A 16,019-nucleotide genomic window follows, 5' to 3' on the forward strand; every position below is an offset into this window, starting at 1 on the left:
TGGTTGATATTCTAAAGCATCTTGTGTAGTCTGTTTTTCAATGTCTATGCTCAATTTTCGTTTTTTCCTGACTGATGTCACACGTCTAACAGCTTTCTTTACTTTTAACTTAGAACTTGTATTGACAAATGGTAGACGCTTTTTTGGTTCCGGTTCAAGTAGAGTTTGACCTAAGATGGACACAGGAAGAGCTTTCAAGGTACTGAATATTGGAGCAAATGATACACCTTGTACTTTTGGGATTATCCCAATCGGCATAAGAGGTGCTGACTGGATAGAAACTTGTGGAATTGGAGGCAAAATACTCTGTTCTTTTGTCATTACCTCAGAAGGATTGATGGGCACTAAATGAGCTCCAGCATCAAGAGTGATACTTGAGACTGACTTTATATTTGGTATTGAATTTGACGGCAAGCCTACCATCACATCTAGTGCATCACTTGTATTTGTTTGCATAGATTGATTTGTCATCTTGAGTATAGTAGGGCGAGATGTCAGAACGCGTGCCTTCTGTTCTTTTTTAAGAAGCATGTGTAACACATGTAGTTCGCTATTCTGGCAACGCATCTTTTCATCTAATGATTCGTAAAGCTTAGCCAATGACAATAGGGCGGTATTCATGGCACTCAACGTGTTGTTTAAAGCTGGTGCTTCAGGAAAAGAGAACCTATTTTCTTTAAATGGCATCTGACTATCACGAATAAAATAAGGATGACTAGTATCAGGTTCTATGAACCTGGTACGTCTAGGTGTTGGGGCCACAAAAGATGTATTTGAGATTGATGATGGAGATTTGTCGAATAAGACCGGAGATTTGTATAAATCAGGATTCTCAGTCTCAACTTAGTACAGACCTATACAAAAAGGTGGGTTACCTAATACCAAGTGGATAAGTCTTGTGTAGTCTCACACAGTGTGACTGCACCATTTCTTACCTAACAGTGTGAGTGTGTGGGCTAGTCCTGCTAGTTGGAAGTTCAGTTCTTGCCTGGCTTTTAGGATAAGAAGAGGAACCCTGTGCCCATTCTTCAGAGATCCTGGAGTAACCTGAAGGAGCCAAGACTCCTATCCAGCTGTGAGACCTGTGTAGATACCAGAGACCCGACTGAAGGAGGCCTGGCGACCAACGTCTGCTACTGTCCTGGTGGAGCCCTGCCCTGTTTGTGATCTTCAGCAGTCCGGCAAGGGATACTGTTCAGGTAGCAGGTGTAACCACCTCCCCTGTTAGGCATACTGGGCCCAGTCTAACTGAAGTAGCTACCTCCATGGTAAATACACAGGGCCTTGCCAGAAGTCCTGTGGGGGATACTCAGTTGACTGATAGTCCCTCTCTCCTTGTTCCAGTCAGTAGAGCTGTGAATAGTGAAATGGTCGGGGCATTGGTTAATGTTAGGATAGCTGTTCCTCCAAGCACTTGGTCTCAGAATAAGGCTGCCTTAGCCAAGACTAAGGGAAATCATGAGGGGAAACCCATGGCCAGATGAGTTGGAAAAAGAGGAAGAGTGAAAGAGAATATTCCCCCTGTCCTACCTTCAACATCTGTTGAGGTAGTTGGTAGAGTCCCTATTCCTGGTTTGGAAGAAAGACTGCCAGAAGAACTTGGATCCCATAGGGCTCCTGATCTGCCTAGCATGCTGGTAGAAGAGATCCCTATGAGAGAGATTAGTATGAGCCAACACAGAAATAAACCATCCTACATAGCCCTATTGAGAAAGGCCTGCTTCCAGTGGGAGGGTTCCCATCCAGTGAAGCAAAGGATACAAAAGGAAGGTGGGTTACTGGAACGTAAGCCCACACAGCCCACCAGAGCAAACCTTGAGAGGTTGGAGGTTTCTCAGGATGTGAGGCCCTTCCTCTTACAGTTGGGGTGTGACATTCCCCTAGTGGTTCATCCTAGTGTCAGGATACCCCATATGAGGTCTAACATAAGTTCTTGTTGGCCCATGATGGGGGTCACAGAAGAAATCCACTGCAGGAGCCTCCCTCTCTGTCACCAGGTTGAGTGAAGGGAGACATGTATTCAGATGCTCAAGAGTGCACGTGTAGGAATGGACTTGTGTACCAGAGGTAAGGCCTACTTTGTTTAGCCATTTGACCCTGGAGACCTCAGGCAGTAAGTTGAAAATGGTGGTTGCTGATCACACCACCATATGCCTTAATGCCAACCCACAGAGAATGACTTCCAAGTCAGTCATTGATGCCGGGCTTCGAGGTAGCTCCTCTGCTGTGCTCAGTAGTGGTCAGGCCCAGTGGAGGGAGAGTGAAGTGGCCTGTCAAGTGTCACTTAACTTTCATCCACAGGAAGGTTTAGTTTAGTTTGTTTATTTGTATTGCGCAACCGAACCCTAGGGTAATTGGGCGCTTTGTCTTTAGGTTCAGCAATGGTCACAGAAGATTGCACATGCATAGGCAGGCGGGTATGATACAGTACAGTAAATGGCTTGAGGGACCAGGTTACAGAATGGTCAGCGAAAAGGGGCACAGTAGGTTGTGGCGGAACCAGGTTATAGGTTGGTCCGCCGCAGACGTGGCATACATTTGAGACAAGGATACAGGTGTCAGAGTGGCGTACATAGTGGCATAAATTAGATAATGGTACAATTGAATATAGCGAAGTGTGATTGACCGTCTATTGTTGAGTTATGAGCAGTTCCTTGACTTTGGCTCTGAACAACCAAAACAAAGTGTCAGCGCGAATTGTCATAGGTAGTGCATTCAGCATTTCGCAGCTAGTACAGGAAAACATGCTCCCCGTGGGTATGCAATAGATCTCTCAGATCTCTCATAAGTTTGATTGGAGCCGTAAGTGAAACACCCCGGAGAAGGAGGTAGGACCTTCTCCTGTCAAATTTATTTAAATCCCTGAACACATGCGAGTGGTCTGTGTCTTGTCATGTTTCACAACTTGGCAAGGGAAACTATTCAGAAGGCTTTGGTGGACCTGTCCAGGTTACCAAAATGTTTCCTATGAATAGTGTAGAGGATTCTAACTTGAGAAATAAAATGGGAGCCCTGCGTATGGCTATAGAGGGAGCCAGAGAAATCTGCTAGTCCCCCTGCCCTGTGCCAAAGCAGCCTTTCGTATGGCTTCAGAGAGGATGATCTAGTGTCTCCTCCCCTGACCCCACATCAGCAAGGTGAGCCGGCGATTTTTCTTTAAAACAATCCCCCCCCCTTGTCACTACAACTCTATAACAAAATGGTGTAAACCAGACTGTATTCTGGGAGTTAGTGGGTGTTGTGGTGATTCAGACCACATAGGACGTTCTAACAGTTGGTGTGAGATCCACCCTGTGTTGGAACAAGAAGTGTTTGAGCACTCTCGCTGTTTAGAGTCCAGTTCCGAGGATCTGGAGGAACATACAGGTAAAGCCATTTTGAGATTCTGTATGGACACTAGAACTCTGTATTCTGTCCCAAGACAGAGACACACTCTTTACAAAAAGGTAACAACTTAGTGGATCAGCTCTGTACTGAAAAGTATGGTTGCTTTTATGTTATCTTTGCAGGGTACGGTAACATCCCTTGCAGTCTATGCTGAGTAGAAGACAGCAGTTTAGGCCTTTTCAGATCCTTGCTTCAATGTATGGACTTCTGGATTGGTGGCTGCAACAGACACCTGTTAAATCAGCTTAGCCCCTGTTATGAATTGGATAACATGGCAGATTCAACCCCCACTTGGAAGGAACTGGGAATAACGCAAGATACTGGGTGTCGGGACCTTCATCAGGCCAACTTGCTCAGGCAGACAACCAAGTGTCAAACTGAACAGGAGCTGTTTGTCTTCCTCCAGCATGATTTGGTGTATGTGGGTACAAGATGCAACCTCTTGTCAGTGGAGCACTTCGTGTGCAGAACTGGGCAACCACCATTACCCAAGCCCAACTGAGGACTTTCCTAGCCCTCACTGTTAAATACAGGAGCACAGTGGCAGGCTATAGCAATATAGCTGCCCCTCTGACTGCCCTCAATGCTCATAGGGAACCTAAATAAATCGTATGGGCCCTTGAGTATGAGGCCTTCACTGGCCTGAAAGAATACTTGGTTCAGGCCCCTGGTTTACGGGCACATGGTTGGAAGAGACCTTTCTTAGTGCAAACAGGTGCCTATGACACTGAGATATTTGGGGAAACTTGCACAGCTTGATGACAATGGTGAGGAACAACCTATGCGTCACATCAGCTACCAGTTTAGGTTTGGAGAACTCGGGTGGCCCCAGGTGGAAAAAAGATGGTTTTCCATTATATGGTGCTTTAGGGAGTTGAGGTTCTACCTTGGTGGGACTCAGTTAGTGTATGCTCACCATAAGCCTTTGAAGTGGTTGGTAGATATTAAGGGAGAGATTCCAAAGTGGTTCAGGTGGTTCATGAGTCTGCAGGACTTGCACTTCTCGATTGGGCATAGGGCAGGTCCCAAATGTAGCAATTTTTATGGGCTGTCCAACTGGGATAACTGACTGGAACAGAGTACCCATTCAGGGGTTTATTAGTTCCCCCTGATCCCTAGTTAGGAGGGGGTGGGGGGAGAGTGTTAGGAAATATTTCTCTTTACTGCACATTTCCTTTCCATCTTATGAACCCCCTCACCCCCCCGCCCCCCAAATGTGTTGCTTTTATTTTTGATCCTGACCTGTACTTTGTACATTGCAGTGAAGCCTTAAGCTTCACTACACTGTTGATTGCTCATCTGTTATGGGTAAACGGACATGTCTTTCAGGCTGCCAGTACTGGGAACCATTATTTCCCTTAGTCTTGTGACTTCGTTACTAGTTTTAGTAACTTGTGGTAACATTTATCATTGTGCAATGCATCTTACAATGCAGTGCAATGGGATACACTTTTCATTTTGCCCTAGTCTAGCACTCAATGGATTTGATTTTTGGTTACTCTAGGTGTGCTAAATGGACAAGCTGGTGGCACCAGAGACTTGTTAACATTTTTTGGTGTTTTGCTTTACCGCGTTTACCACGCTAGGCTACTAACTGTTTGAATACTAACTGTGGCTAGTGTCCAAACATGGCCCTTCCACATGGTTTTTTGCTTGTTCTTTGGCCATCTTGTTCTTTAGCCTTCTTCCTGGCCTGTGAGGCCAGGAAAATCTTTATAAAGACTTAGTGCCGGGAAAGCAGAAGCTTTTGCCAGGCTACTAGAGGGCTATTTCTCCAGCATGGGGTCTGGCATGGATTCACATGCTCATGAATATTCCCCGTCGTCAGGCTGGGAATCCTCGGTAAAGAAAAAAACCAGTATCAGTTTCGTTTCTGATCTGTCTTTCGTAGTAATAACCAATCACTGGTCTCTGCGTCATACTGACCACAGCCAATGACTGCCCTCTACCTAAGCACCGCCTCTGGCAGCCATCTTCAGATTTTTACCGCACGTTCATGTGTTGGGATCCTCGTGCTATTGCTCTCGAGCGTTAGTGCTATTTTTTCACGTTTTTTCTCAAAAAACTTCGTTTTTTCGGTCAAAAGAGCCTCAAGCTCCACCGACTCTCCATCCGATCAACGGGGACCCGTGTCGGATTCGTCTGCGCCCCTCAAGGGTGAAGATTTCGTCGAGCTACGCTTTTGGAGGACTCCAGAAGTTTCTCAGGCCCGGACATGGCCCAGGAGAAGGGAAGCTCGACGCCCGGAAAGCTGTTCAGGATCTGCCCTGGATGCCAGCTGCAGAACATCTTTAAGGAGGACGAACACTCCTTTTGTCTCTACTGCTTACATGAGGACAAGACGCACGTGGAGAAGGACTGTGCGTTTTGCGGCAACATGTCGGAGCGGACCATGAAGGACCGCCATCAACGTCTCGCCAACTGGCTGAAAGGGAAGAGCCCGTCAGGCGAGAAGAAGAGGAAGAAATCCGAGCGGTCTTCTAAGACCTTTGAGGACGCCCCGGCGACGGGGGTCCAACACAAGGCCAAGCACCGCGAGTCCGCTGGCACCGGGAGCGCCGAACGGTCGGGCTCTACGGGCGCCAGGCAGGGCGCACCCTCCCCGGCACCTTCAGCCACGAGCCAACGCTCTGGGTCGGGTAAGAGGAAGGGCGAGCACCCGGCGAAGCTCCTGGAGAGGCCCCGGTCGAGCTCGAAGGCCCCATCGGAGGGGGAGCGAGGCAGTGTCCCCCCCTCAAGGATAAGGCGGTGAGCGCACCTAAGGTGGTGAAGGCCTTAATCCATCCGGCCAAGCCCTCTATCGATACTGTCGCGGCGGCCCTGGCTCAGCCTGTGGAGGCTACACCAGTGGTGGCGACCTCGGGGCTCAGAGACTCCCTGCCACCTCGGAGGGAGTCCTCTTTTGTGCCCATTGATAGGACCCCCGTGAAACCCCCGGCGGGGAAGAAAAGGGGGGGCAGGGCGTCGTCGTAGATTCGGCCTCAACCTCAGAGGAAGAGCTGATTGAGGTCTTAAGCCACGGCCTTGGCGTGGAAGAAGACCGGCCCGTCGGGATGGATCCCGACGCAGGTGACGACGACATCGTCGAGGGTGCCGACAGGGCCCCTGATCGCCCGTCGGATTCCCCTCTGCCAGTGCCGCAAGACAACTCGGCGGCCATTTTGTTGGCTATACAGTCCTTATGTTCAGAGATAAGGACGAGACTACCGTTGCCGACGGAGGAACCTTTCCCTTCGGGGGATCCTGAACCGGGATCTTCTGGTGCTCCCCCGCCCAAGAAAAGAAGGATTCACCCTCCACCTCCTTTTCAGCCGTCGCGCCCCGTCCAGCCCTCCTCCCCGTCCACCCGAGGGGATGATACGGGGACTGACACGGCAGCGACGGGTACGGACGACGAGGTATACGACGAGGATCTACCGTCGTCACCTCCCACCAGGGCTTCTCCGCCTGACGAGATTGGATCGTTCCACTCCATGATCGCCAGGGCATCCGAGTTTTTCCAACTCTGCCCTGAGGAGAAGAAAAAGGAAGGATTCCTTTATCAACGGCGCGAGGCCAAGAGGAAGACGGTCCTCGCGGTGCCTCTACTGGACGACATTTGGGATGAGGGCCTCGCCCTCCTCAAGAACCCTTCCACGACGCCAGCTAGAAGAGACCGGTACGAGAAGAAGTACCGGGTCCCGGACGCGGCCCCCCTGTGCCTCCGGGCGCAGCCTACCCCGGACTCCGTCGTCTCCACGGCAGCCAGGAAGAAAGCGGGGGGGGGTGCGGCCTCCACATCGACTTCCCCACCGGACGGCGAGGGAAAGAAATTGGACTTTATGGGACGCAGGGTCATCTCGTCTGCAGCGACGACGATTAAAGCGGCCAACGCTTTGGCTATCGTGGCCCGCTACGACAGGGAGCTATGGTACAAACTGGCTCCCCTGCTGGACTTCCTACCGGACGACAAGAGGGCGGATGCCCTGGAGATCCTACAGGAAGGCGAGGTGGTGTCGGACCACGCCATTACTATTGCTTCGGACATCGCCGACACTGGGTTTCGCCAGTTGGGCAACGGCGTTTGCCTTAGGCGGCGTGGATGGCTCAAGGCTACGGACTTCCGTCAAGACGTACAGACCAGAGTCCTGGACATGCCGTTCGATGGGAACAACCTGTTTGGGAAAACAGTGGACGATTCCCTTCAGGCCATTAAAGCGGACACTGAGACGGCCCGGGCCCTTGGGGTTCTGCAGCAACGACGGACGCCCTTTCGGAGCAGCGGAGGCAAGGGCGCCTCCAAAGGTTCCGGCGGCGGTTTCTCCACCTACCGTCAAGCGGCCCGCTCGTCGTCTCAGGAGGCCTACAGAGGACGAGGCAAGTCTGGCGGACCCCGCCGTCGTCGCCAAGGAGGTCAAGGCGGCAAAGCCTCGTCGAAACAGGATTGAACCAGCCGTGGGGTCGGGCCCCCACCGAAGCACCCCGGTGGGAGGCCGGCTGGCGAGCTTCGTCAGCGTGTGGGAGTCCATCTCGACCGACCGTTGGGTGCTGGACGCCTTAGCCCGGGGCCACGCGCTCGAGTTTCAAAGAAGGTGCCCGCGCGTCCCCCCCGTGGCCAGGAAAGAGCTTCACGTCCCTCAGCTTCTCCTGGAGGTAAAGGCGATGCTCAGGAAGGGCGTCATCGAACTCGTCCCAAAGAGGCTTCGGGGCTCCGGAGTTTACTCGAGATACTTCCTCGTGAAGAAGAAGACGGGAGGATGGCGCCCCCATCCTAGACCTGCGACGTCTGAACAAGTTCATCAAGGCGCAGAAGTTCCGGATGGTCACCCTCCGCACGTCCTGGGGCAGCTGGAGGAAGGAGACTTCCTGTCGTCGTTGGATTTGGAGGATGCCTACTTCCATATTCCCATCCTAAAGGGGCACCGAAAATTCCTCAGGTTTGTGGTTCAAGGGCGTCACTACAGTTCAAAGCCCTCCCCTTCGGACTACGGTCGGCACCCAGGGTATTCACCAAGTGCCTTGCACCGGTGGCGGCGCAGCTGCGCCGCAAGGGGATCCACGTCTACCCCTACCTGGACGACTGGCTTATCCGAGCCAAGACGAGGGAGCTCGCCGTGGATCACACGGCAAGGACCGTCCAACTTCTCCGTGAACTACGCCAAGTCCCATCTGGTACCCGCGCAAAACGCACTGTTTCTGGGAGCGAAGCTCGACACAGTGTCCCTTCTGGCCTCCCCGTCGGAGGAAAGGACCAGGTCCATTCTGGGCAAGGTACAACGGATGTTGGTTTCCGACGCGGCCAAGGTGAGGTCCATCAAGTCCCTCCTCGGAATGATGTCTTCTTGCATCTACCTCATTCCCATGTGCAGGCTCCGGATGCGCCCGTTGCAGGAGTTCCTGGACGCGCGCTGGATCCAAACGACGGGCGGCTTCGAGGAGAGGATCACACTCGACGAGAGTTTCCGCCGAGCGGTCCGGTGGTGGGGCAACCGCGCGCATCTGACGGCGGGCATGGACTTCCAGACCCCAGACCACCAGGAGACAGTGACCACGGATGCCTCCCTGGAAGGGTGGGGAGCGCACACCGAAAATCTGCACGCGAGAGGCCTTTGGCTCCCGACGGAGAAGTCCCTCCATATCAACGTCCTGGAGCTCCGTGCAGTGTTCTGGGCCCTCAGGTCCTTCCTTCCGTCCCTCAAGGGCAAGCTGGTGAGGATCTTCACCGACAACACCACCACCATGTTTTACATCAGGAAACAGGGCGGAACCAGGTCTCCAGCGCTGTCCAAGGAGGCGCATGACCTGTGGCATTGGGCCGTCGCCCAAAGGATGTTTCTGGTGCCGTTTCATCTGGCAGGGATAAAAAACACCATCGCCGACTCAATCAGCAGGGAGCTGCGCTCGTGCCACTAGTGGGAACTACGGCAGGATCTAGTGGATCGCCTCTTCCGACGGTGGGGCACACCCCAGATCGACCTGTTCGCGACGGCAACGAACTCCAAGTGCCAGAGGTTTGCCAGCAGGTTTCCCCAGGCGAGGAGCATGGGCGATGCTTTCTCGTTCCCCTGGGAGGGCCTGTTCCTCTACGCGTTCCCTCCTTTGCCACTGCTAATCCGGCTCGTCAACCAGCTCAAGAGGTCGCGGTGCAGGATGATCCTCGTCGCACCTGCGTGGCCGAGGCAGATATGGTTTCCCGACCTTCTGGACTTGTCAGCGTCCCCGCCAATCAAGCTGCCGGTGGACGCGGATCTACTCTCCAGGGAAGGAGGCGCCATCCTCCACCACGACCCAAATCGCTGAACTTGCAGGCCTGGCTCCTGTGGCGCTAGAGTTTGGAGGATACGACATACCGGCCGACTGCAGAGAGGTTCTTGCAAAGGCCAGGGCGTCCTCGACTCTTAAATGCTACGGACACAAATGGAAGAGGTTCTCTGTCTGGTGCCACGCACAGAAGATTAACCCTCTACGGATTACGGCTCCCCAAGTACTGCCGTACCTGCTGACGCTGGCCAAAGCTGGACTGGCACACGCGTCCATCAAGATTCATCTTGCTGTGATCTCCCGATACACCAGAACCACGGGCCGGACGTCCTTGTGGTCTCATCGTCTGGTGAAAGAGTTCATGAAGGCACTGTTCAGATCGTTCCCACCGGTGAAGGCGCCGGCGTGGGAGCTCAACGTGGTGCTGACCAAGCTCATGGGACCTCCGTTCGAGCCTCTGCACTCGGCCCCGTTGAAGTTTCTGTCATGGAAAACAGCGTTTCTTGTGGCCATCACCTCCGTACGACGGGTGGGAGAGATCCAGGCCCTTTCCTGCAAAGCCCCGTACTTGACTTTTCACGACACGAGGGTAGTGCTCAGGATGCACCCCTCCTTCATGCCCAAGGTACCGTCGGACTTCCATCTCAACGAACCCTTGGTGTTGCCTGTGTTCTTCCCGTCGCCTTCGTCGCCAGCTGCGAGGACTTTGCACTCGCTGGATGTGGCTAGAGCGCTGAAGTTCTACGTGGACCGCACGAAGTGTTTTCGGAAGACGTCACAACTCTTTGTGAATTTTGGACCTGTCAATCAGGGGAAGGCTCTCTCGAAGGCTTCCATTTCCAGATGGCTCTCCGGCTGTATCATGTACTGTCATCGGTTGGCAAACCGACCGCTGCCTGGCCGTCCGAGAGCCCATTCCACCAGAGCGATCGCAGCTACCACGGCGTTCCTTTCTGGTGTGCCCCTGCTGGACATATGCAGGGCTGCTACGTGGAGGTCGACGCACACCTTCACGAAATTCTACTGCGTCGATCGGGATTCCAGGGAGGAGTCCAGGGTCGGCCAAGCAGTGCTGCGCAACCTGTTCGCCTGAGGTGAGCCTGGTGAGGAGGTAAGATGCTTAATGTTGAGTTTGATGTAATGCTTAATGTTGAGCCTTTGCCACCTCCCGTGGTTGTGCATGTGTGTACTGCTATGTATTCTTTATTCATGAGCATGTGAATCCATGCCAGACCCCATGCTGGAGAAGGAACAAGTTACTTACCTGTAACTGTTGTTCTCCAGCATGGGTCTGGCATGGATTCACATGCGAACCCTCCCGCCTACCCCTCTGCGGCTCTTCACTTGGTCATACTGCCACTTCACGTGCTTCCAAATCTGAAGATGGCTGCCAGAGGCGGTGCTTAGGTAGAGGGCAGTCATTGGCTGTGGTCAGTATGACGCAGAGACCAGTGATTGGTTATTACTACGAAAGACAGATCAGAAACGAAACTGATACTGGTTTTTTTCTTTACCGAGGATTCCCAGCCTGACGACGGGGAATATTCATGAGCATGTGAATCCATGCCAGACCCATGCTGGAGAACAACAGTTACAGGTAAGTAACTTGTTCCGTGTGTTTGCTGGCAGGATATGGGCTTAGACTGTCTGGTCCCAATCCACAAACTGGTTTCAGTGTGTGAGTGGTATGCATGAATGTTCCCGCCAGTGGTCCTCAATGGACCACTGCTGGGTTCTGTGTGTGGGCTAGTCCTGCAATTGATGAGTGGGGGTTTCAGCTCTTAACTGGCTTTTAGGATAAGAGGACCCCGGGACCCATTCTTCAGAGATCCTGGAGTAATCTGAAGGAGCCAAGACTCCTGTCCAGCGGTTATAATTGTGAAGAGATCAGAGACCAAACAGAAGGAGGACTGGCAACCAACTTCTGCTGCTGTCCTGGTGGAGCCTGGTCTTGCTTGTGATCTTCAGCAGTCCTGCAAGGGAGCTGCGAACCGTGGAGTGGAGGGAACATCCATTCCTGACGTCTGCTCAGTACCTGTAAAGAAGAGCCTTTGGAAGCGTCTCTGGTCTGTCTTGTGACTGACCAGCTCCAAGTTTGTGCTACCGACTTTGCCATTTCGAGTATCGACCTGGAACATTGGGGTTCCTCAGCTTTTCCTACAAGACTCACCTCAGCGAAATGTTGGCTTCCTAGCTTCAAGGGGACCTGTGATAGGAGGGAAAGTCTGACCGCGACAAGGGAGGTCCTTTGCGTCGCTGTGCTGCAGTGGCCACCGTTAAACAGCTTAATTTACCCAAGTCCAGTCCTGAGATTGGTCCTGCATCAAGTTTTTCTGCATTCTCCATCTGAGAGTCCTTGCACCAGCGAAAGACACCAACCGGAGATCAGCTAGAACTTGCAACCCCTGCAAATCGAGGACTCCGACTAACGGCGGGAAAAGCAACCTCGGGCCCACTTCCATTGACCCGTCAAGTCTGGGGAAGAATTGGAGTAGGGGGTTGGGGATTAATTATAGTTGTTCTTACCTGCCCCTATGATCCATTTAAAAGTTTTAATAACTTTTACAAAACTTTTTACTATACTTTGGTTTTACCATAGCTTGCTAGTGTAAGCATTTCAAAATTTGGTGATGCTTCTTTTAGTTGGAATACATTGTCCTCTAACCCGTGGAACTGTTCACTGGACCCCAGAGACCCTACCTTCATTGTTTTGCAGGTTCACCAACTATGTCAGAACTTTCCGGAATCTTTGGGCATACATCCCCAGACAATTTAGGGAAGGACAACTGAAGGTAGGGTTAACTCTCTGTGGACTATTGGTGCATAATCTATTCTGCACTTTCTTTTACAGGGGTTTGATTTGTATTATGCACTTAACCAGTGACTGTATATTTGTAATCTATAAGTGTGGTGTGATATTTCTACCTGTTAGTCATTTTTCATAGTTTTGCTTGACCATTAATAAATGTATTTTTATACATCCTATCTAAGTGTAATCTATGATTCCCATTATGTGTACTCATTGTGGACCCTTTACAAGCTCACCACCACTTGAGACTTCGCCTAGACCCTCGTCACTGCTACCTTGAACTGGTTTGGCTGCAGCTCCCCAGAGTTGTCGCTGTTAAAATATAGGTTGGCCTTTTATAGATTTGTCCACCAGGCCAGAGTATAGAAAATCAGTCCTAATGGTGACATGCCTTTGGTAGCTTTTATAGTTGAGTGCTTCTGAGACCAATCTAATGTATGAGAAGGTGGATACTTTGCATGGAAAGCCTAAACATAGACATGTATTCAATATACAGCATGAGGGTGCTTAGCGCATTGGCATCCTACTTTAATGTATGTCTTTTTTTACTTAGCAAATCAACCCTTGAACAGAAAAAGAGAGACTTTGATGAGCTGTTCTCATTCCCTTCCTACTCCCAAAAAGAAGAGGGTATGTGAGTTCCACTTTTAAAATTTCAAGCAATTTTCACCTCTGATAACTAATATTTGAGGAAAAACAAACTGTGATTTTTCTTTTTCTCCAGACTCTACGAAGTTAGATAGCGATGAAGAGGACTCTTTTCTGCACCCCCCTCCTCATGATACTGATGAAGAGCCTCCCTTCTCAGTCATTCCCAAACCCACGGAAAAAGCTCAGAGTAAAACTGTGTCTGTGAAAAAAGGTAAGTACAGAAAACACCTTACATACAATAAACATGATTATTCTGCCCTTGGTATTCCTTGATGTATTTGAGCACTTTGGTTCAAATCCCGGTTATGTGTATCCCTGGGTGAAGCTTCTCTTTGCCAGGGAAGAAATATTTCAGACCATTGTTGTCTTATGCTGAGTTAGACCAGCTAAAAGAACATAGTTTAAATCGCATTGGCTGTATTTCTTTAATTGAAAAAATAAATGCTAACCAACATTGTCATTAGAATAATCAGAATGTCTGCCAAGAGAGAAAGCTTCTGCCAGCTAAATATATGTTTAGCTGCATGGTGGTCCCTTTTGAGCCAATAGCCTAATCAGATTTTGGGAGGGCCCCCCCCATTATGGTGAACAGGAAGACCCTGAGGACAAGCCAAAACACAACACAGAGCAAAAATGTTGGGGAGAATTCTCAGAAATGTGCTAATTCCCTCTACCTTAGAGGCCGCCATTAACTTTGCTGGATTTTGAGGACTTGATTTTTTTTACCTGGAGAGAGCGAGACCCTTTTTCCCACTCTCATGTATTTTGGTGTGAGTTTATAGCTGTTTCTTTTTGGTTATGGAATCTAACCAACTCCATAGGCATCATCTTTTACAATTGTCACAAAGCACCTTCAGTGCAGTAACACAGGAAAGTCTTTCAGATTTCCCACGGTTTAAATACCTTCCGCTGGGATAAACTACTGTTTCCCAGAGCAGTAAAATGAAATTGACTTTACTTACCATTGTAACTTTCTAGACCCAGCACACCCTATCCTACAATAGAGTGCTGGAGGGGTTACTTCATATAACTTGTGTCTAGTTACTCATGTAGCATTCACAGGTTACCCTTTCCTCTCAGAATGGCTGATGGCAGTGGTTTTGCAATGAACTACCATGATTTAGCCCGACCGCGAACTGTTCGCAGCTAAAGTTAAATTGCGGGAGCCATGTTTTTCAAAGTGGGGCTGAGCCTCCCTTGTTAAAATGGTCCCCGGTCTTCTTTTTCACCATTTCTTTGTGGAAAGGTCCTTCTAGAGTTTTTCTCTGCGTGCCAAACCAGGTTTGGTCCCTTTGTTTCCATGCCTTTGGCGGGCTTCAGGACTGAAGACCGCCTCCTACGCCCGAGTGTTTGGGGTGGGCAGGAAGTGAGGGAGGTGCCCGAATCATCCTGTGCTTAGTCTCCTTAGAGACCCAAATGCACTCTGGCGTGATTGGCTGGCTGACTGTCCGGCAAGGACAGCCACCCTGCTGGGTGAGTGGCAGCTAGGCTGGAATGAATGGGAGAGAACTGAATAAAAGGCAAGTCCCTTGGCTTGGAAGGCAGAGTCGACCACTGGAATGAAAGAACCGAAGACGAGCTGGAAGAGGACGGCTGCTGCAACTCCTGCACCAATGTTCTCGACAGAGAAGCCCCTTCAAGGACGACTTCTTCCTTTGAGTTGTTGGGACCAATCAACTCGTAAGCCACCTAGATACCACCCTTGGAGCTGGTTAGGATTAACCAGGGGGAAGGACACCAGCTTGTGTGCTTGAAGAACAGCAACCAGAATTGAAGATGTGCCAATTTGCCGGCTTTATGACCAGTCCCTGTGCAGTGCAGGAGTCCCCCGACGTCCTTCCCTCTTGTCCCAACGACTGAGGCTCGGGAACATTGAGAACTGCAGGAACTTCCAGGAACAGAAGTCTTTAGCTGCATCTTTTTCTTCAATATAAGGTACTGTGAAAACCCGATCGAGAGAGCTTGCCTTTGTGGAACTTTGGCAACTTGCAGGCCTAGTCAGCTTGTGACCCATCATATGTACCTTTCTTCAGTGAACTACTTGTAAGAACTGTGTCAAAGACTTTTCCGTTTTAAATGCCAGAGCCGTTTTTACTTGTACAAGACACTAGCCCATTGACTTTGGCCGACCTATTGCATTGAATCAACTCCTCTTGTGAACTCAAACTATTTGCACTGTTTTAGAGTAACTATATTATTTGTGTTATTAACTTATGCCTTTTTGCTCCCACTTCAATGCTATTTTGCTCCTACTCCAAGGGAGCTCAACTGCTTAGTAATCGGTATTGTAGTATCATTTTTGCGTGATATTGGTTGCCTCATTTAGTGAATGCTTTATAAATGATTGTGTAAAAATTGATTTACCAAGAAAACTTGAGTATAAGTGTCTATCTGAATACTTGTCATTGTAGACCTTTGTGCAAAACCCTTACAAACTCACATTCCCTCTTGAGATAAGCCTGGCTGCTCATCTCGCTATTAAAATCTGTGTGGTACAGACTTATACCACAGGTTGGTTTTGCTTACACCTGTGATCATAGTTTTGTGTAGTGGTCCCAGATGGTACTGCATGCCAACTTTGCCTAACATGCACTACCCTTTGGGTGCACTACAACAGCCCTGGCCTCCTGGCAATAGGTATAAGTCTGTACTACACAGGTTGGTAGCGTGTTGGGCAGCCAGGCTTATCTCAAGAAGGGTTAATGTGAGCTCTAGGGGAGTTACACTGAGATTCACAGTGAGAAGTATTCAAATTTATGTATTTGCATTTGTATAGCGCACTTGCAGCCCGGGGACATCAAGGCGCTGTTACAAGAAGTTGTTGGACTTTTCATTCAGAGGTTCGACAGGTGACCAGAGGTCTCGTGATTACACAGATACAAGAATCGTTACATAAGATGCATGATATGCATTATACAGTTACAGACTGATG

The 16,019-nt window shown here is 50.2% G+C and overlaps 1 protein-coding gene across 2 annotated transcripts in view; it reads left to right on the forward strand.

Moving 5' to 3' along the window:
• The window catches only part of TOP2B (DNA topoisomerase II beta), a 934,132-nt gene that overhangs the window by 830,083 nt on the left and 88,030 nt on the right, over nt 1–16,019 (forward strand). For both annotated transcript variants that reach the window (XM_069648849.1, XM_069648850.1), the window contains exons 32-33: nt 12,990–13,066; nt 13,161–13,298. In XM_069648849.1, coding sequence (XP_069504950.1) covers nt 12,990–13,066; nt 13,161–13,298 — 215 coding nt within the window. The remainder of the gene's footprint in view (nt 1–12,989; nt 13,067–13,160; nt 13,299–16,019) is intronic.

Source organism: Ambystoma mexicanum, chromosome 2q (assembly GCF_040938575.1).
Source record: "Ambystoma mexicanum isolate Mex_15411 chromosome 2q, UKY_AmexF1_1, whole genome shotgun sequence".
NCBI classification, from domain to species: domain Eukaryota; kingdom Metazoa; phylum Chordata; class Amphibia; order Caudata; family Ambystomatidae; genus Ambystoma; species Ambystoma mexicanum.